The sequence below is a fragment of the Brassica rapa genome, chromosome A02 (genome assembly GCF_000309985.2).
Source record: "Brassica rapa cultivar Chiifu-401-42 chromosome A02, CAAS_Brap_v3.01, whole genome shotgun sequence".
Classification (NCBI taxonomy): domain Eukaryota; kingdom Viridiplantae; phylum Streptophyta; class Magnoliopsida; order Brassicales; family Brassicaceae; genus Brassica; species Brassica rapa.
The window spans coordinates 16,993,472-17,016,420 of NC_024796.2; the positions used below are offsets into that span (position 1 = coordinate 16,993,472).

The 22,949-nt window shown below is 33.2% G+C and overlaps 2 protein-coding genes and 1 long non-coding RNA gene across 4 annotated transcripts; 1 reads left to right on the forward strand and 2 right to left on the reverse strand.

The window, feature by feature from the left end:
- The first annotated feature begins 1,196 nt into the window (after positions 1-1,196).
- On the forward strand, positions 1,197-2,194 carry LOC103868156. The gene is made up of 2 exons (XR_004455353.1): positions 1,197-1,280; positions 1,753-2,194. It is a non-coding gene; the product is annotated as an uncharacterized LOC103868156 (long non-coding RNA).
- Positions 2,195-9,054: 6,860 nt separating this feature from the next.
- LOC103868155 (putative cysteine-rich receptor-like protein kinase 39) lies at positions 9,055-12,826 on the reverse strand. Of its 2 annotated transcripts, XM_009146255.3 has the most exons (8): positions 12,082-12,826; positions 11,952-11,985; positions 11,747-11,869; positions 11,550-11,683; positions 11,262-11,469; positions 10,939-11,176; positions 10,722-10,860; positions 9,055-9,524 (listed from the first exon to the last, which is right to left on the reverse strand). In XM_009146255.3, the coding sequence occupies exons 1-8, from the start codon at positions 12,787-12,789 to the stop codon at positions 9,243-9,245; spliced, it is 1,866 nt and encodes a 621-aa protein (XP_009144503.1). In that variant the 5' UTR covers positions 12,790-12,826; the 3' UTR covers positions 9,055-9,242. The 2 variants fall into 2 exon arrangements, with proteins under 2 accessions (XP_009144503.1, XP_009144502.1); XM_009146254.3 differs by having other exon boundaries at positions 11,952-12,824.
- Positions 12,827-16,963: 4,137 nt separating this feature from the next.
- Positions 16,964-21,824, reverse strand: LOC108871992. Its single transcript, XM_033285360.1, has 5 exons — positions 21,545-21,824; positions 21,383-21,434; positions 21,120-21,288; positions 20,999-21,044; positions 16,964-20,753 (listed from the first exon to the last, which is right to left on the reverse strand). The coding sequence occupies exons 1-5, from the start codon at positions 21,586-21,588 to the stop codon at positions 20,693-20,695; spliced, it is 372 nt and encodes a 123-aa protein (XP_033141251.1). The 5' UTR covers positions 21,589-21,824; the 3' UTR covers positions 16,964-20,692.
- Positions 21,825-22,949: the final 1,125 nt, after the last annotated feature.

Consider the following 22,949-nt stretch of genomic DNA (forward strand, 5'->3'; position numbering starts at 1 on the left):
TCCGGTCTTTGTGTTTTAAGGTTTTCTCAAGCATGGGATTCAGTTTTTAGGGTTATAGATAGTATGGGTTTAGTTTCGGCGGCGCACCTCTCTACAGTGGCCGTCCGCTTTTGTTCCGGGAGGTGATGGCTTTCTCAGCATCTTCTTCGCCGGTCTCTGTCTCCGGGAAGCGGTGGCTTCTCCAGCACCGAGATCGCCGGTCTTGTTTCCGGGAGGCGGTGGCTCCCTTAGCACCGCTAGCGCCGGCTGGTTCTCTCGAGTCACCTCGATCTACAAATCCGAGCTTCTCTTGTTACTCTGCCTCTCGTTCTGAATCTGGTTCCGCATGCATGAATGTCGGAGATGATGAATCGATTGTAGGCGGCGTTTACTCTTCGAGAAATTCGTAGATCTGTCTACTGATGAGTCTCGGTAAGCTTTGGTTGGTTACGAGCTGCCTTGAAAAGTTGGTTTTGAATGGTTTCGTCCCAGATCCGATGACGACGTCGCGGTTAGCCGTCGTATCGTGGATTCCGGTGCCGAAGAAAGACGGTTGTGAGGCTCGCGCTCCGTGCGGTTTGAGCGGCGCCTATCTTTTTTTTAGGGTTTTCGGATGTTGGGCTGTTGGGCCCATAATTTTGATTTTGTCTTGTGCCGTTTGTAATTGGGTTTCTGGAATTATTTTGTAATGCTTGGGCTATGCCCTTTTGGATTTAATCCCTTAATGAAATTCAGAGGAAAAAAAAAAAAAATTAACGTTCACTTTTTTATTGGTTTTAGGAAACGCACATGTCTGTACTTTTCTTTGCTAGAAAAAATAATCATATGTATAGATGAGGGGTAGAGCCTTTTCTTTTACAATGAACATCTATAGGTGTTATTAAGTACTTGTACAATAGTTGACAAAAAAAAGTACTTGTACAATAATGATAATAGTATAATATATATTATGTTCAACGGAAAAGAATAATAGTATATTATATATTTTATTCAACAAAATATGATATATTACACATTATAAAAAGTAAGGATAATACATCAGAGCTAGTTGAGTACAATACGGACGTTTTTGATAATGTAGCAGACAAGTCTATTGCCAATAATGTAAGCTGGTAGTTGCATATAATCTATTTTATCTCTCAAAAACATGCAATAGAAGACTCAGACCTTTTCACTAATACCAGAGAAAAGAAAAAAGAAAAGAAAAAGGAAGCATCTTGACACTTTCATGGAAACCCAAAAAAAAGGAAGACCAAGACCTTTTTCACTAATTTACAGCAAATGGACTGATTCATTTTTTGGTCAATTTTCTTTGATTCACCTTATTTTCTTTCTTACTATCATGGTGTATGGTATACTTACCGATTTCGACTAAAAATCACCAGAATATACATGTTTTTTTAGTTTCAGCCGTTTTTTACTGATTATGGTATAATCGTGGCGGTGGAGCTCCGCCGAACGTAGAACCGGCGTGTAATCAGCCGCTCTGATAGCGTTTTTGAACACCGGTTTGAACTATTGAAGAGTTTCCCACGTTGCAAAAATACAAAATTTGCCTTAGGCCTTTTATCAATAATAAAGTGTATTTTATATGACACATCCTCGTTTCGCCATAGTTCCTCTTCTTTCTAACGCTATTCCCGAGGTGTCGCAACCTCAACAGTTCTCTAACGCCTGTTGATATACCATTGATTTTACGATATTTTTACCATAGTATATGTATTTTATTGAGTCTATTATATTTATTTGGAGTCTATTTTTGTGTATTTTCAGGTTCATATACGTTTTGGGGAACTTTGGTGATTTTTGAGCTATTTGAGTGTAGAATTGCACAGTCACGTCAGACGTTTATCTATGGATGGAGAACCTCCAACAGTGCGATTGAGCTCATCTTCTAACACACGATATAGATTTTAGTTAGCTTTCCAGTGCCACCAATATGAGGTCCATCTGACGGTTAGAACAAAAGTTATGCATGTTTTACTGAAGAGTGGTATGTGAGTACTCGCAAGAAGAAACTGTCGAAGATTAGAAAGAGAGTTGATCGACACTATACCCTTAGTGTCGCACGACATTGATACCAGAAAATGGGCCAAGTCTATTTTAAAACAGACTTAGGCCAATACTGCTCTTGGCCGACTTTAAACCCTACATATGTGTTTCTAAACAATTGTTTAGGCTAAGTTTTTTTTATTAAGGAGGGGTTATTGGTAAATGAATTCTTATGAAGTTTGAAAATTTTAAGAATCCATTGTTATTGGTTTTTATGTTTCAAAAATCTTAGTAGAATCTATTGTTATTGGTTTAAGAATTTTCAAAATCCATTCAAATCTCTTGTTATTCAAAAAGTTTAGTTATTATTGATTCCCTAATTCTAACTAAATCTAATGTTATTGGGAAACAAATTTTATTCATTTTTACTCATAAGACTCAACTTTCAAAATATCATATGTATCCATGTGATTTTCAAAATCCTTGTGATAAAAAAACTAGAAAACAAAATAATTATTCTTACCAAATATCTGCTACACCTTAAATCCAATTATATGTTCAAAACTATAATTCAGTGAAAAACATATTTTTAAGAAAAAATAGAATAATTATAAAAATTATAAAAATGCTCAAATTTGATAACATATAATTTAATTATATAATTTTTTTTAGTTTTGTTACTTATACATCTATACAGCAAGGGGAAACTCTCCAGAAATCGTAAGTGGGCTTCGAGCTGCATTTTAGGTATCTTTGGGCCGTCTTTGACTCGAAAACTTTATTACGGTTTCTTCGATAAAAACAAACTTTCCGCAGTTTTTCTCATAAAGTTTGACTGATGACTTCCAGTGATGAGAAACAAAGAACGGTTTAGCCATGGCCTACGGGAGATAGCATTAAAGAGTATACGAGAATGCATGGATTCGTGTCGTATCGACATTTTGGGAGAGTTAGCGACCGAGCTTGCCCGAAGCTCGGTCGCTACGTAGCGACCGAGTTTGGCTTGAGCTTCGGGCAAGCTCGGTCGCTTACTCTCCCAAAACGTTGATACGACACGAATCCATACATTCTCGTATACTCTTTAATGCAATCTCCCGTAGGCCATGGCTAAACCGTTCTTTGTTTCTCATCACTGGAAGTCATCAGTCAAACTTTATGATAAAAACCGCGGAAAGTTTGTTTTTATCGAAGAAACCGTAATAAAGGTTTCGAGTCAAAGACGGCCCAAAGATACCTAAAATGCAGTTGGTGATCTGGAAGCTATATTTGGTGTCTAGGAGTTGTGTGGCGACTAAGAGCTGTGTTGCTTGTTTTCTTTCTAAAATCTCATCAGAAATTCAGATTGAGACGAAAGGAAAGACAGTTCAGTCGAGGCCTAAAAAAGGAGGGCCGGGAAGGGATCGTGCTGGTCGCGATATGGCGAGCAGGGCTTGCATCAGACCGGTCACCATATGGCGACCCGAGCTTGCATGGAGCCGGTAGCCTTATGGCGACCCAGGCTTGTATCAGGCCGGTCGTCATATGGTGAGCCGAGCATGCATCAGGCCGGTCCCCATATGGCGACCAAGTTCAGTAGTCTCAGTCGCCATATGGCGACCTAGGCTTGTATTAAGCCGGTCGTCATATGGAAACCCGAGCTTGCATTAGGCCGATCGCCATATGGCAACCTCGGCTGACATCATCTTGGTCGCCATATGGCGACCTGGTTTGGTAATATCCCGGTCGCCATATGGCAACTTGGGCTGATGTCATCTCGGTCTCCATATGGCAACGTGGGCTGATGTCATCTCGGTCTCCATATGGCGACCTGGTTTGGTAGTGTCCTGGTCGCCATATGGCGACCTGGGTTGGTGAAGTTCAGGTCACCATATACTGACCCAATCCTGGGGTGCCTCAATCGAGTTTGTTGGGAATTTCTAATTCGGTTCGCTTCTGAAAGGTTTTTCGAGAAGATTTTTCCAGAGTCGTGATCTTAGACGTTGATTTCGAGATTGCCAAAAAAAATAATTCCAGAACTTGTGGTACAATCTGTTCATTAAAATTGATACGTAAGTTATGTTTCGAGAATCATTTTTCGGGTACTTTCAAGCACTGGTTCCGTCGTGACCGATTTTGACCTCAACATTGATTTAAATTGATTAAATCAAAATCAGTAAATAAAAAAGTTCATATCGGATCAATTAAAGTACGAACCCATGACCTGGATTTTAAAATAGTGCTTGGCGCTCAATGGTGAAGAGCTTTGTGCCTTGCACCATGCAGACGTCTTAAAAAAGACGTTAGATTTGTATACAACACGGAAAAGTGATTAACATAATAAACATGAAAACAGCAAGAAGCTTTAGAGAGAGATTAAAATAATAAACATGCACACAACATAGAACTTTAGAGAGAGTTTACTTTATTAAGAAACGACCAATATCTTTTTGGTACAAGACCAAAGTTTTTTTTTTTTTTGACGTCAACGGCCATTCTATTAATCAAGCTTGAGGTTGTCTGGGTAACCAGACCGGAATATAACAACCAATGAAAAGTAACTCCCTACGAAAGCTCCTAGCAGTCTTAGCTAAAAAATCAGGAAGCTGATTGCGCACTCGTGGTACATGGGTGATTTTGAAATCCGGAAAGCAAATCTGCAGCGTCTCTATCTTCTCCAGCTCTGTCGCAAATCTTGGCCACTCCTGGGGTTTATTTATCATTGCAATCAGCTCCTTGCAGTCAGTTCCAAAGCTCTGGCACGGTGAGTGTTGAAGCATGTTCTCCATCGCCCATCGCAGCACTTCTACCTCCGAATGCAACGCTGATTCACATCGAGTGAAGTTTTGTGTTCCCATAAGTTGTATGTCCTCCCTACTATCCATCCAGACCCATCCACATCCACTAAAGCGATCATAAGCTGTCCAAGATCCATCTAGTAGGCAGATATTACCCAAGCTTAAGACTTGGTTTACCTCATTTTTGCTGGCCTAGACTTGTGGCGGTATCATCTCATTAGCGTTAAACCAGGCTTGACATTCACTCTCTGCGTATCGAACGAGTTCCAAAGGGTCTCTGTTTATACCCCTGAAAAGCTTATCATTGCGAGCCTTCCAAATATACCATATTATCTAGGGATAAGGATCCATGTCTTGGTCTGGTGCAATGATATTATTTTTCCTCCAGAAAAGATAGTCCATGTTTGTGTAGACGCTTGCAACTAGGAATATACCTGGACTTGTAGGAGTTGCCGATAAAGACCATACTTGCAAGGCTGGAGGGCATTCAAATATTGCATGAGTTACAAATTCCTCTATTTCCCCACACCTTGGGCAATAATTATCGCACCTCATATTACGCCTTACTAGATTCCTCGTTACTGCTACCTGACCCGTTATCAATTGCCATATAAGATGGCACATCTTCCTTGGCGCTTGCAACTTCCAAGCAAAGGCTTGAAATTTAGTGATACTTGGCTCTAATATTTCCTTTTCCTCTTCTTGCTTCAATAGGTTATGAGCAACCCAATATCCAGATTTGACTGTGTATTGGCCATTCCTCGTGTAGTTCCAGCAGAAAGTATCTTGACGATGAGTAGAGCTTATGGCAATACTGCGAATGAGTTGCGAATGAGTGGTATATCATCAGGATGGACATAATCATCTAGTAGTCTGATATACCTTTGATTTGACCCATTTTCATCCATTTTCATCCATGGCATATATGTGTTTTACTATATATATATATATCTATGTTTTCTACTCTTCTAGGTATGTTTACAGGTTCAGGTGCATTTCGGAGTAAAGCTATGACTTTGGAGCATTTTGGAGCTTAAAGGACAGTTCACCCGAGCTGACCACGTAGAGGTCGACGAGAAGAAGATTAATCGATCGATGCGCATCAGTGCTATCGATCGATACCAGGAGATGCCTCGACAGATGAAGATTAATATCGATCAATGTACACAAGTACCATCGATCGATGTCGAGACACCAGACACACGACATTTGGACTCTGCAGACTTAAAACCCAAGGCCACGCCAAATTACCAAAATGCCCTGACGATTTTGTAACCTAGTAGATTATATACTGCCTAAGTGTTTTGACGGCATAAGAGCTTTTTTAGACCTAGTTTTGTTACAAGTTTCATTTGGGAGAGAAGATCACTTGTGATTGGAACTCCTTGTTTTCATTTCTTTTCATCTATACTATGAGTTTCTATTCCTTTATTGTTATGAATTGCTTTGCTATGTCTGAGTAGTTCAATTATTAGATCCAGGGTCCAGATAGGTTTATGGGATTATCCCCAAACTATAGATCTGCCTTGTTGTGATATTCATGATAGATTTGTATTCATTGCTTGTTTTAGCCTTGCTAACTAGAACTTGATCATAGGATTGCATACTCAAGCACCCTTGTTATCCCATCCTGACATCTATCTATCATATTAGGACTGCTAGAGAGGGCTAACCGCCAATTTAGTATCTTAGTAGGGCATATCATACTCGCGCATAGGCCTGGCTAGAACCCGTCGATCGATGTCCTCAACTGACTATCGATCGACGTTGGCAAAGGTGTATCGGTCGACGTCTTAATAGACCATCGATCAACACTCTCTCGTCGTCGACATACTAACCGTTGAGACACGATATCTAGTCTGTTAACCAGTGAAACATGCGACAGCTGATCACTGAGTTAAGCGATTGAGCTCTAATATATCATGCATGCAACAGTTAGGCATCTATAGGTATTATAATCTCCAACACCTGAATAGTGGCACTGCATCTAATATCATTTCCAACCAAGTTACATTTGTTACTATTGCTATTTCATTTAAACATTTACAACCTTTAGAATTAATAAACACTAGATTTAATTGTTCCCTAGCTCCTTGTGGATTTGATCCCTAAGTACTACATCTGAACCTCTTTTGATGAGAGTAACACTCCTTAGGGTAATTTGAGTGGTATCATAGTCCTGCATCCCACTCCTTTGATTCCTGATTAATGATGTCACTGACTCTCATGTTTAGGTGCATCACAGGCGCTATAGGTCTAGCTGGTCTAGCAGGTGTCGTTGGAATCCACGGATCCTCCCACACCCTGACGTCATAACCAGAGTGAATCTTCTGTCTGATCCCTAGCAGTAAAAGCTTCCTTGCTGCGGAGATGCTTGTCCACACATATGATGGGCTGCTAGTAGAGATCGCTCTCAATGGCGAGGTCATCCTATAATATCTCCCTCTTAAAACTCGGGCAACCAGTGAATCAGGGTATTGGACCAGTCTCCATAATTGCTTTGCCAGTAGTGCTAGATTGAACTCATGAATTAAACAGAAACCAATACCGCCCTCTTCTTTTGGTAAACAAACCTTTTCCCATTTCGCCCAGTGTATTCCTCTTTTTGGTGGATTCGAGCTCCACCAAAATTGTGCAATGGCACTAGCGAGGTTTTCACAGATCTCCTATGGGAGCAGAAACGTCGACATAATGTATATCGGAAGAGCGAGTAAAATGGATTTGATCATTATTTCCTTTCCCTCTTTTGAGAGCCATCTACCAGTCCATCCATTGACTCTATGCATAAGATTATCCTTTAGAAATGCAAAAAGTTTACATTTAGAGCCACTAATATCCTCTGGGATCCCCAAATACTTTCCCATCCCTCCATCATTGTGTATTCCAAGTGTATCTTTAACCTCTTGCCAGGTGGCTGCGTTAATCCTCTTACCAAAGAGTAAGGAAGACTTGTCAAAGTTTATACATTGGCCAAATGCTTTACCATATTTCCTGACTACTTTCATTACTTCTTCACATTCACGGAGCTCCGCCTTACAGAAGAAAAGGCTATCATCAGCAAAGAGAAGGTGGGATACCGAAGGACATGCGCGTGTAATACGCATCCCCGTTATCTTCCCTTGGTTCTCTGCATGATTGAGAAGGCTAACGAGCGCTTCCATGCACAGACTAAAAATGAAAGGAGACAAAGGATCTCCTTGACGCAGGCTTCTACCTGGAACAATATTCCCTCTTGGCTGCCCACTCATAAGACCTTTGCATTTGACCGACGTAATGCACCTCATAATCCAGGTGATCCATGTTTGAGAGAATCCCATCTTACGCATCACAGCTTCGATAAACTTCCATTTCATCCTATCATATGCCTTACTCATATCTGTCTTGATGGCCATCCTCTTATTACTTCCACTCGGTTTGGTTCGTAGGACATGAAACTTTTCTTGAGCAATCATGATATTATCTGAAATCTGTCTTCCAGCAACAAAGGCTGACTGGGTTTCTGATATCAATCCTGGCAAGACTTTCTTAAGTCTCTGGCATAAGACCTTCGAGACGATCTTGTGGCTAACATTACACAAGCTTATGGGTCTGAACTGAGCCATATCATTAGGCTTAGTTGTTTTCGGGATGAGGCATATGTTTGTATCATTCACACCATTGGCTATATGTCCTTCAAAAATAAATTTATTCACCATAAGAGTTAAATCCTGCTTGACTATATCCCAAAACTGTTGGTAAAAAAATACAGTCATCCCATCTGTTTCCGGCGCCTTATATGGATGCATAACAAAGAGAGCTAATTTAACCTCTCATTCAGAAACATGAACTGAGAGACTGTCATTCATTGATCATGTAATCGTCATAGAAACTTCAAATAGCGCCTCTTCAATGTCTTCTGGTGTATTCCTTTGTTGAAAGTTAAAACATAGAACAAAAAATAAAAATACAAACAATTTGAATCATCTTTAGTTAAACTAAAACTATAGTTAAAAGAAAGCAAAATAATAATCTTCTATTAAAATTTTAATAATTAAATAAATTATATTATTTGTTTTTTATTTACCCGCCCAACCGTTGGGCGGGCCTATCATAGTTTTAATATAAATATTTGTTGTTAAAAAAGAAGAAGTATATTTTATATATTTATTTAAGTTTTTTCCATTTAGTTTCTAAATCACATATATGAACCGATCGAATTAATTTGATCCAAATTTGGCGCAACAACATATTGATTGCAAACAAATTTATAACTCAGAAAAGTTATAACTCAACGATCCTCTTTATTCGGTCAGATGGACTTCCGTAGTAATTCTAAAGCTTCCCTTTCTAGGGAAAAAGAGTTGTATGAAATGTTGAATATTTGTGGTTCAGTCAGAACATCTCGTAAATACAATATACAAAAGCAGGGAGTAAACACAAAAGCAGGGAGTATCCGTTTTAGATGACACATACAATATATCAATCTGAAAACAACATTTTTGATTAACTATTTATAACTCAACGAGAACTCAACTCCGTGAAGACATTGCTCATTGACATGGTACAATCTTCAGATGGTGACTTAATCATTGTGAAAGCAGGAGCCCTAGGTAAAGCAATGGTGATATTCTCACTGCCAAGCCAAACAATTACAGAGCTCATGGTTGGTCTCTTTGTTGCATTCTCTTGAACACACAACAAACCAATTTGGATCAACTTAACGATCTCATTACTCGAATTCTCAACCAAGAAAGGATCAATTATAATCTCTGGCCTTCCTTCAGCCCATCTCTTCCATGTCTGAAAACAAATAAGTAAATAAATATATGTATCTAATAAATATATATAGTAAAACTATAAATTAATAATATTGAAAGAGTAAAATTTTATTTGTTTATAGAGTAATTAGTTTAAGAGAAAAGTTATTATATATAAAATATTTTTTATTATAAAAAAAATATATATGTTTTCAAAATATTATACTCATTGATCAAACTTTATAAACTTGGCTTTTGTCTCTTTGTTCTTAAACTATTTAATTTTTTAGGATACTAGAGATATGTATCTTAGAAAATGTATGAATTTTTAATTCAACTCTAAAAATAACACTAACATGTTTTGTAATAACTAGATGATTCTCTTGTGATGATGCACATGATTAAATATTTACAAAATAATTAAATCATAATAATTGGTAAATGTTTGATTTCGTTGCTTATAATTTTTAAGTAGTTTTATACTTTATTTCAATGATAAATAAGATCATATTAGTCATCATTATGTTTCATTTAGGATATGAATTTCTATGTTTATTTATAAGTTTCAAGTCACTATAATTTATATTATCAAAAAATAAATTTGTAATAAATATAATTATTCTCCCATCTTAATTAGAAAAATATAAAGTAAGAAAAAAAAAATTCGTTTGTATTTATAAAATATACATATATATATTAAAATATTTGCTTTTATTTTTTATATTGTATTCTAAAAATTAATTTAAAATTTAAATGATAGAAATCCATTTTTAGTAATGACCATTGGGTATAATCTTTAATTCATCAAAGGTATTCTTGTAATTGAATTTTGTGAAAATTAACATGACTGTGAAAAGTAGGAAACTAGATTCTAAAATAATATTATAGAGATAACAAAAATAGAGATAAATTTCTTTTTATAGAAAAAATAACAATATAACTTCTTACTTATGTTTATACAAATTTATATAGTTTTATATGAAAATTTATATAAAATTCATATGAAAAATTATAATTTCTGATAATGGGATTATTTATTTATGTATAATCGTTTAATATTTATTATCTTATAATCTTATCAATTGGTGTTATCATCACCAAATAAATTTATTAATTTACTGTATTTATTACTTTGTTGAATATTAATTTATAAAGTTTCTAATTACATTCTTACTCTCCACATAAGTTTGAAGATAAGAAAAAGGAATAACCAAGAAGACTGATTTGTAAAGAAACTTACAAAAGATGCAATTCCTTCACCTTCAAAGCTATTGTTTCTTTTACCACTTATTATCTCTAGAAGCACAACACCGAAGCTATATACATCAGATTTAGCTGAGATTTCCCCGCAATTTATGTATTCGGGAGCCATATATCCACTGCATATATACAAATAATATCGTAAATTGATGGTGATCATATTTATGTGTCTTCAAAGTTGATTGATATGTTCTTACCGGGTTCCAGCTATTCGCTTTGTTTCAGCTCTTGTCTCATCAGTGTCGAACAGCCTTGCTGTCCCAAAGTCTGCAACCTTAGGGTTCATCTCTGCGTCTAAAAGGATGTTGCTAGCCTTCAAATCTCGGTGAATAATCTTTAGCTGAGAGTCTTCATGGAGATAAACAAGACCTCGAGCAACACCTTCTATAATTTTGAATCTCACCTCCCATGTAAGAAGCTTACGCTTCTCTTCATCTGCAGAATTTCAGTGAAGGATATATATGGGTAACTTTAGAGTTTATAAAAACTATAAAAATGTAGCTGCGTTTCGAAGTCCCACCGAAGATGAAGTGGTCAAGACTTGAGTTGGGGACAAATTCATAGACAAGAATCTCTTCATCTCTTTCATTACAGAAACCAAGAAGCTTAACCAGATTCTTATGTTGGAGTCTTGTCAAGAGTGAAACCTCATTCTTAAACTCCATACCTCCTTCTAAACCTCTTATTAATCGTTTCACCGCTATCTCTCTCCCGTTTAGTAATATCCCCTGAAACCGGTTTTGAAGATTTGTTACTCATCCAAGACCAAGATCTAAATAATTAATTATTTTGAAAATGTTATAAATACCTTATGGACGGTACCAAATCCACCTTGGCCAAGTTTATTTTCAGATGAAAAATCACTGGTTGCCGTTATGATAATACCAAGATCAAACCGTAACATAAATTGACCATCCGCATCAGAGTACTCTGCACTACCAACTAAAAAACGAAAGAGGTCTTACAATCAACATTTGATGCAAGAAACATGGTACACACACTTACCATTGATTCCGTTCTTGGATTTTCTCCTCGGACCATAAACTTTGATAAGACCAATAAACACCAAAAGATTAATGAAACAAGGCACAACTATCGTGATAATTCCACCATACCTAATGCTTCTTCCTGAAAATTGTTAACAATTTTTTTTTAATCCCTCTTATCATTTTTCATATTGAAACAATACTCTTAACTCATCTGTTTTTACCTTTCTTGTCATTTGTAGGTGGCTGAGCCTGCGACTTAACTCGAGGAGGTGCATGAAATATTGTTAGATTATCAAAAGCACTACGGAAAGAATATAGATCCCACCTGAAAACACAACTCGGACGACTAACCTCGCCTCCTCGGCTTCCCCAATACATTACTTTAAAATATGCCACGCATTTTTCCAAACATGTCATGCACTCTCGAGAAGTTATGTCGGGCATGCATTGCATCAACATGTATACATTTGGAAATTCCGTGAACTCGGCTTTTACAGCACCAAAGTACTGAAGTAGCGAGGAAGTATTAGATTCCGTGGCAACCTTGATAGTCCGATTAACTGTTGCTTCCCACTGTTTAGTGAAAAGGGTCATGTTCTTGGATGGTTCGATACTGTTTGGATTTGGGTGAATGTCAGCAGGTCGAAGCTCGAGTTTCTTGAAAGCTGCTTGGTTTGAGGAACGTACAAGACAAGAAACACGGTCGTCTACATCGTCTTTGTCCCACTGGAACGAATCCATGTGATATGGACACTCTTTCTGTATATCCTGAATCACTTTTTGGACACAACTAATACAAGCTTTCTCAACGCCTCTTGCACAGAAGACAAGAGCTTGAACTCTGTTGGGATTTTGGCCGAGTGAATCGTTGTAGAGTCCACCGTTGGCAACGACTTTTGAAGCAAGAGTAGAGAAGAGATTGTTACGGTTCTCAGCGTAGGTGCTGTTACTGTTGAATAAGCTTCCGGCACACCCGACGGCATGAACGAGTTCAAGGTTTAAAAGGACAAGAAGAAGAAAAGAAGCCAGGAAAATCATCGAAGCAAAGCATTTCTCCATTTTTAGATAGATATTTTTCTTTTATTTGTACCGCTTAGTTATGTACACTATTTATAGGACAATTCTCTCAGATAATTTTTTTTTTTTTTTTTGTTACAAATATAGTATTCAAAAACGAAAATGACTAAAATAATCTTTTTTATTTTGAAAATTTTAATATTTATTTTATTTTTTAAAATTTGAAACTCTATCTCCAAAAGTCTACCCCTTAACTTTAAAGCCTAAGTCTATATTAGTTAATCCTATGGTAAAAATGTACTTTTACCTTTTAATAAAACTTTTTAGTCATTTTTTTCATTGAAAATTATTTTTGTAACAAAAACTTAAAAAGTATATCCTAAAAAATTTCTCATATTTATATACGTGAGATAAGAAAAGTATTGGGTTACTTCCAAATACTGAGCAATTACGTATTGGTTAATTTCCGAATAAATGCCCACCCAAATTTTGAAGAATTTACAAATCAATTAAAACAGACAATCAGTAAATTAAGTTAGTTATATAAAAATGTTTTCTATTTTGAGTTCACCGATATTAGAAGGGATTCTTAATAGGTTCAGTTAGGTGTATAATGTTGAACTGACTAATTCTGATGACTTGGTTGTAACAATTGAAGAATCTTCGACTGACTCACATATGTCGCATGTTTAATTAGGACTGATTATTAATAGGTTCACTTAGGTAGCTCTAACGTTTATGTGAGGCATAATTTTGAAAAGACCGCGATGCATTAACTAATTCTGATTATGTTGTAATAAGTTAAGATTTAACGTCTTGGGTCTGATATATGATGGTGTATATGAAAAAGTTTAAAATTTATTTGACTATTTATATCATTAAATTCCATATATTTTTTCAATTATTTGTTTAGAGAGAAGTGAATAGATTGTTGCGGAGCTGAAGATTTTAAGAATGTATGAATAAGAATGATACCGTATAAATGAGGGCAAAACAATAAGAATAACACATCCAGGTCGCAAATAAAAGGACAATAAGCCCAAATAAGCGTTACACATTCATTGAAACGGTGATTGATTGAAACGTTACCGAAGAATCTTCGACTGGCTCACACAAGTCTAATTTTAGTAAATGAGGTTTTGGATTTTTCTTTCGTCTCAACCTTTCAGATGACGTGAGAAATGGGTACATATTTCGCATATACAAGTTTGCTAGGAATACTGGATTTTCATTTTATTTTTAGTAAAGTAATACGATATTGACCAATAACTAGTATAGTAACAAGCAAGTAGCTTCCTTTACAAAAAAAAAAAAAAAAAAAAAGCAAGCAAAGTAGCATTTCTTTTAGACTTGGAAAATTTATGAAATCCGAATTTAATTCGGGCAAAACAGATATGGAGTTATCTTTTGCTGTCTTATGAAAAACTCTTGTTAAATATAATTCAGAAAATTTGAATCCTAAAAGATAATATCTTAATTTTTTTTAATGGTGTACGATATTGTTAAACCACTATGTTAATTACATCAATTCTCTTACAATCCTACATATTAGTCTCTACCCTTTATTTACGCATCTATTCTCACCAACTACATATCTTCACATGTCAACATTAACGATCATAGCCGTATACTTTTTAAGAGCATCTCCAATGTAATTCTTTTTTCTTCTATTTTTCTTCTAAGATAGAGTAACTATATAATAAAATAATTCTATATAGAAACATACTATTGGACCAAAAATTACTTTATAATAGAAATATTCTATAGTTGCATTAGAGATGGTTTAATATAATATAGAGTTTGACCCGCACGTCCATCCAAATATTTTTTCTAATTTATAAATGTATAAATTTCATATTATCGTAAATGTTTTAAATATATGATTTAAATTTTAGTGATATATATTATGTAACTCTGTAATCTTATAGTTTGGTTTTTATTCAACATTAGTAATATATAATGATTTTAATACATTTTAATTTGCGAAATTGTTATTACATATTAATAAATGCGCGAGTATGGTATAATAAATTAATCTGAAATAATCAAATATAGAACTCCTTCAAAATATGTTCTTATTTTAATTTCAACAGTTTCCATACAATACATTTTTAAAATTTATTTAGTTACACTATAAAAGATATATTTGCTTAGGATAATTAGTATTTAAATGTTGTGTTTAAAAATATACTTTAGCATCTATCATTTTAGTATATTTCAGGATTTTATAAATATACATATATATTTTTAAGTAATTTATCACTATTATTTTATTAAATTTTATTAATAGTAACATCTATATATTATTTTAGCAAATTTTATGGACAGAAGATTTTTTTGATGTTATGCATTAAGATTTCTGATTTTTGCTATAAAATTAAGACTTCAAAAAATTATACTATTTTTTAGTTTTACAATATAATTTTTTTTCCATTTCAAAAATTATTACTTGAAAATTTAAGATTTTAACTTTTTAAGTTTGGAATATTATCATTTTGAGTTTGGAATATTTATTTTTAAGAATGTATATTTGATCAAAAGATATTTAGAAAAGCACACAACTATTTTATTAGTTTGGAATATTATATGACTTTTGAATTTTTTATTACTAAATTAATGCAGTATTTTATGAAAAATGAAAATTTTGTGTGATTTTTTATATTTATATGAACATTTTTTATAGTTAAAATTAACATTAAATTTGTAGTTAAACTAATTTGTCCTTAATATATTTAATTAATTATTAATATTTCCAAGTAGCATATTTTGTAAATAACACATGAACTAAAGGTTATGTTATATATTATTATCTTTTGTATATAATTATTTATAGATAACATTTTATTGTGAGTTTTGAAATAAATAAATAGATAATAAATAATCGTAGGTATAAAAGTTTAATATATGTTATCAATTTTATTTTATTCTTGAATAAAAATATTACATGGTTTATGAATTTTAATGATATTTTATTTCTTTGTTTGAAATGAAAAAAACTTGTTAAAAATAAAATAGTTTAGTGTTTTTAACACTTAGTAAATCACCAATTATATCATCATATAATTTCTAATCTATTACATATGATGATCAACTACATGTAACATATGCGAAATTGATGAACAATTCCACATATAATGATTCCACGATGAAGCTCTCTCTGGAACACTTGGATAGATGGACGGTTCTACATGTATGACATCTTCTATTGTCATGCTCTCTCCGCAACAATCAGATACAGCAACGGCTCGGAATGCACTATAATAAAACCTCAAATAAGCTTTGCATCTAATAAGCAAGAAATTGCATAGTACGGGATTTGAAAACATTGGGGTAGAATCCTTTAAACCTTAACTACTAGGCTACATTAATTCAGTTTACTAATTTAATATTATTTTACTATATTTAATTCATATAGAAACATATTTTATTATAATATATAGACTAATAATGAAATTTATAAAACTAGCACATAATTTTTATTTTTATTTTTGGTTGATAATAAAATTTTAAATAATATTAGTTTATAATATTATTATATTATTTAAGAATTATTAAGTGCATTATCTTATAAAACTTATTTGATTAAAATTATGTTAGATTTTTTCTCAACATAATTTGTTATAACTAGCAAAATAAATGTTTAGTTAAAATTCATTTATTATTAATATATATCAATTATTAATATTTTCTAAAGATGTTATATATTTGAATGATTAATCTAATTAATTAAATATGTCATATTAAGTAATTAATGAAATGGTCCTACATTAAATTTTGTAAAGAAGAATAAATTCCCATAATATAATTGTACCAGATGACTAAAATTAAACAATTTTTTTTCTTATTTTAAAGATACTAGACCGTTTTCCGCGCTATGCGCGGATAGTTGCTATTATATATTTTCATTGATTTTGTTATATGAATATTAAATATTGTAAATTTTTCTGTGTTTATAAACTATTTAGCGTTTATGATATAGTATAAGAAAAGAGATATTTATGTTTTTCGTCACATTTTTTGAAATACTTTTTTTTTGTTAGTGGGCATAATATCAAAACTAAATTCAGAATACATAAACAGTTCTCAAAATGTCAGAAAGTTATTCTTAATTACGTTTTCTTTATCATAATCTTATGAGTTGTACATTGAAAGTTTAGCCCTAAACCATGTATTAAACTTTTACTCTTATTTTTCCTTTGAAGTTTTTGATTTTTTATTGTTGTGTCAAAGTAAAACTGTGTGATTGATAATGAAGCGAATGATAGCTTTCGATGCAAATAAGAATTATTAGTCAGTATGTATCTGACTGCTAAGTTTATATTTTTTTTAAAAATTTTTTATTTAAGTGATATATTTGCCACCATGAAAACTTTAATCTCCGATTACTTATGAATTGCAGCTGATTGAACATAAATTCTTGGTTACGATCCACATCTTCACGATAAGTGCCCACAAAGAATTTGTGTCATGTCAAAAGTGAATCATCCAAGAGCTTAAGAACAACCTATTTGCTTTAAGTTCTAAGCTTGCTTCTTAGAAATCAATCATTAGATATTAAAGTCAGAACAATTCGTTTGAGATCGATCATTGAGGGATTATAAAAATTCTTATGCATCAAAGCTTACTATAAAATTTGCTACAAATGCAAAAGGATTTCCAGAATGGTTTTACTGACTCTTGTAGACATTCCTAGTTGTGAGCTATCACCATATTGCTACATGTATTTTATTTAGGTATATACGCTTAGCAAATTACATATGTTTTGAATATTAGTTTCATAATCCAAATGAAAACAAAGTAAATACTTTTTTGTTCTTACTTTCTATAATATTTTAGCTAATTACTATATTTTAAACTTGAAAATATTATTAAATCTTAAATATCTTTCAACTTTCGGAATGATACAAACTAAGATAATAAAAATACATAAATTTCATAGAATTGCTAAATGTAGTATTTATGAGGGAGAATTTCAAGTTTACCACATTGTTTATACTATTATTCATGTTTACTTTCACTGAAAAGATATTTTCCAAATACTTTCTTCGTTAAAGAGGTAAAAGACATGTATATCCTTATTTTATAGATACATAAATATAAATTACTATTTAAATAATTTTTTTTATTTTTTATAATTTTTGAATTATAAGTTTTTATATTCAAAATTTTATAATTTTTTGCAAAATATGTTTTTCAAATTTTCTTTTTGAAGTTTGTTTTTAAATTTTTTAATTATTTTGATATAATTTTAAGAAATAAAATTTTAGTATTAGTTTATTTATTTTTAAAAATTATAAACTCCATCCTCCAAAACTTCCCTCAAATCTAAACTTAAATTCTATATTAGTTAATCCTAGGGACATAAATGTCAATTTATCCCTTTAAAACTAAAGGTAAATATGGTTAAAATAAACTTGAAAATTATACCAAAAAATAGTAGTTTAAACAATTTATCTATTTATGATTAGGAAAAGAATATCTTTATGTTTTCCAACGTGAGTTGGAATCTAAATATTTTGTAACACATGCGCAAATTATATATATTTAAGAACGTTAGTCTAATAATGCAGTGATGAAAAGAAAATCATCATTATCTATTCTATCTGTTTTTATTAACTTAAAAACAAAAACTAATTACTTAATATTGTGTATATTTTTTATTTGTCTTTTATTTAACTGATAAATTTTATTTTTTCTGTCAGCAACTTAAAAAATTCATTATATTCTACAAACCAATCGGGTAACTCCACATCCACATAGACAATAAAATATTTAGAGTTAAAAACATTGAAACACATGGAAAAAGATCAATGTAAAATAAAAGGGCAGAAAAAGCATGTAAAAGTAGTTTTTTTTTTTATCAACAACAGACTCATACTGACTCTGTGAACCACTCCGGTAGATGTTGATCCATGTGAACGATAAACGACGGTTGTTTCCTGACACTGCGTGCTAGGCTATCCGCTCTTGAAAAGAACGCAAAATTCAAGAGCGGATAGCCTAGCACGCAGTGTCAGGAAACAACCGTCGTTTGTCGTTCACATGGATCAACATCTACCGGAGTGGTTCACAGAGTCAGTATGAGTCTGTTGTTGATGACAAAAAAAAAAACTACTTTTACATGCTTTTTCTGCCCTTTTATTTTACATTGATCTTTTTCCATGTGTTTCAATTTTTGTTACTTTATAAAACTTTTTATTCATTTTTATTTAAAACGTTCCTTTAACTTAATAGCTTACTTTATTTTTGTTTTGTTCATAAATTTTAATTATCTCTCTTTCAGTTTCATAATGTAAAACTTTCTAGAGAAAATTTGAAGGTTGAAAATGTAAGATGTCTTGATATTTTTAACTTTCTTCAAATTTTTGTTAACTAATAATACTATTTTATTGGTTAACTCATTTTAAATGTATATTCTTAGTAATATTTAAATAAATATTGATTAGTTTTATGACCAACATATCATATAATATGAGACATAGTAGTAATTTAGAGCCTTTTTATCGTCAGATTTTTGTTTATTGGTGTAATCAAGCATTGGCATTTGTTGCTGACTCTGTAGGTTACTCTGGTTGTATTACTATGAAGTAATATTATTAATAATATTTATATAGAAACTGATTAGTTTATTATTTTATGTTATTTTCTTTTATTCATTTAGTTTGTTTTTAAGTTATTTATATGAACCCTAAAATTGTGTAGAAGTATTTAATAGCTTCTTTCAATATTTACACAATTATAACAAATTAAAGTGAACAGAAGTTTGATGCTAGAACCAAAGTTTGAAAATTATTTATTTTTGCTTAAGTAAATTTTTTTTGACAATTGGTTTCTTCGTTTAAATATATTTATAGATTATAAAAAATAATATTATATTTTAAAATATTATATAGATCGTATGATGCATATAAATCTACTGTTACAGTATTTTGAATAATTTTATTCATGTATATTTTTTATTTATTTTTGTATGTAGTCAATACTCATCATGTTTGATTATGTTATATTTATTAGACACATATATGTATCTAAAAGACTCCCAATAGATACGATGTAATTTGCATTCATTCAATTTTTTTTTAGAAAGTTATCCTTAATAAATCATAAAATGTTAAAGAATTATATTATTGTAAATTAGATTACGTTTTTTTTTAGTCTTACTAATACCAAACTTGTGTAATCCATCATCAGTTTGTATGAGGATGTGCCAATCTGTATGTTTTGACAAAGTTTTAGATATAACATTAGCTAATATATTTTATGTTAATTTTCCAAAAATTAGCATATATATCAAGGTAATTTTCTGTATATTTTTTCCTTATTACTTTATTTTTATTCTGCTTTTTTTATTTCCCTAAATATGTTTCTATGAAATTCCTAAATTCTTTATGATATAGTGTCGTTTGGTAGTTGAATTTTTTGTTGTTTTTCCAAAGAATTATCATATCAAACTATTTTTTCATGTTTTCTTTTGTTAAATTATGATATAGTGTAGATGTATCACATAAATGATTTCATCAAAATCCTCGGGAGAATCACGTCCAACTGCTGCTTCTCAAAAATCACTGCCTGAAACTTACTCGGTCAATGGATCATCACCATCAAAAAATTTCACCTTGGTGCTAGCAGATATCAAACATTGATCTAGACTACGGAAATCCATGGTTTTCTCCCAAATCTTATAAAAAATAAGCATTAATCCTCTCAGAATTCAACCAATTTACTTAGATGACAACTTTTTTTTTTTACAAAAGCATCTTAATTACGCTTCTATAAGTACTTATCATATTAGCAATGACTCACAAACGTTTGTGAGCGATTCCACTCGATCACGCAATACGACTTGAATGAACATCTTGGACACTTGTCTGATCTTATTCGTTTCAAGTATGGCGACTGGCCACGGATAAGAGTATTGAGTTTTTGATACTTCTTCTTCATCGTCTTAAGATTTTTTCTCTTTAAGCCTGGAACACTTCTTAATCCCGTGTCGCAGCGGCAATAATCTATGTGATGTTCATATAACAGCAGAAGAAAATAATAAGACTGTAGTGAACTTTAAAAATCTCTCAAGAGCATAAAAACCAAACACAACAGAAAGAGGATCTTTAAAAAGGTGTGATTCAGATTCTGTAGCACCACAATTAGAGTACAATGTTCTTATACGGTCCTAAAATGCTATCAATAACAATAGGATAGTTTTTTTCTTTTAAATGTGTCAAGGAAGAGAGCTCTATATTTGGTTCCAAACCTGTACATATGCTCAACAAATTCATCTATGAAGACAGGGCAAGCACCTGAGGTGAAACACAAAACAATAAATAATCCAAATCTCCCAACCAAAACCGGTATTTATGTGGTAATAGCTTTACCTACAGTGTACAACAATGAGTGGATCTTTGGCATTATCTCTATTGTCATAATGCAACATATTCTTGCGGAGGGTAACCAAAACAATGATTCAAAAGAACAAAAGCTCTTACTTATACTCTCATTTCCATTCTCACGGTACATAAAGAAAACAAACTCGGAGAAGTCCACCTTCAAAGAGGATCACATAAAATATTAGATCACTGGGCAGCTGGTCAAGAAGAAAAATGTAGGAACTAATTGTGTAGGAGACAAAAAAACTTACCATTAAGTCCAGTCGTGACATCAACCTGAATAACTCATCAAAAATGGAACTTCTGCCATATAATTCAAGGGGGGAATAAGCGAAAGGATTAGAGAACTTATTCAATTACCCAAATAATCCTCCCTGAAAACATGCAACAGAGGCGGAAAACCCGTGAAATACCTGAAACTGATAGACACGTTCAAGATCAAATCATCGCAAGACATTCTTCTCAAAAACTGTACCCATGAATCACACAGTGAACCGTAAGGACATAAGAAAACGTTTTAGGAAGTTGATATCATCTGCTATGAGTAACTGGAATCAAATCGTAATGTATAAAAATCGCAGATTTAAGAATTTGATGTCTTATCAACTCATCGAAGCTGGAATCGCAGCTCTGTCTTTCCCAGACAGATATCTTTGAAGAACCGAGAGAAGCCCCTGCCAGTTAATGAGTAGAAAATCACAGAAGCCCCTGCCAATTCCACTATCCTAACTCACGGTTCACAGCCCCCAAGTGCATGGGATCGAATAAATCATTTTCATTTTGATAACAATCCAATGAATTCAGTAGCTTCTCACCACACTATGTTAAAAAGGGTAAGCGAAAAATACATTCGCAGAGAAAAACAGGCTTGACAGAGATTGATCTTTCTGCTACAATTCTCTCTTCTCCATAGAATTTGTTCAAGACAAAAGTTCTGTGAAGCAGTCAGAGAAGTTTCAATTGTCAAATCTTGTGACCTCCGTCTTCATCAGGTTCACGGAAAAGCTGAAAAAAATAAATAAAGGCCATAAAGATGCGAACAAAACACAGAAGCCCACTCCAAATAAAAAGAAAACGTGAAGCCCATAAGCAACTTAAACCTGTATGACGTGTCCAAACGAATTGTCATGATTGGCTGATTATTTTGGGTGACGTGGCAGCCTAAAGACTCAGCATATGCTGCTTTTAGTATAGTATAGATTTCAAAGAAGCAGTTCACATTGGTGCTGAAGACAGTTTAGAAACGATAGTGGTACGCTTTAGATCAACAGATTGTCTTCCGCCAACGGGTATTTATCGAGTACCATCCATCCATGGATCTGTTGGTTAACATGGTAGGACCATAACTCATTGTTGGGGTCAAAATCAGTCAAGACGAAATCGATGCCTGAAAGTCCTCGGAAAACAATTCTCAGGAACGGTAAATTTCATATGATTTTTAACTAAGAAAGTTTACAATAAGTTCTGAACTTGTTTTATAGGCAATCTCGAATTCAACGCCTGAAATCACTGATCTCGGGGAATGCTCGAACTTCGAATGACAAGACATTATTCACGTCGGGTCACCATGTGGCGACCGAGACGGTACAAGTCTGGGTCGCCATATTGCAACCGGTTTTTCCGCACCTCGGGTTGCCATATGGCGACCGGATTGTCCGCACCTCGCCATATGGCGACTGGGACAATATAAGTCCAAGTCACCATATGGCGGCCGGATTGCCCACACGTCGGTCGCCATATCGTGACTGGGATGGTACAAATCCGGCGACCGGCTTGCTTACACCTCGGGTCGCCATACGGCAACCAGTAAGTACGATT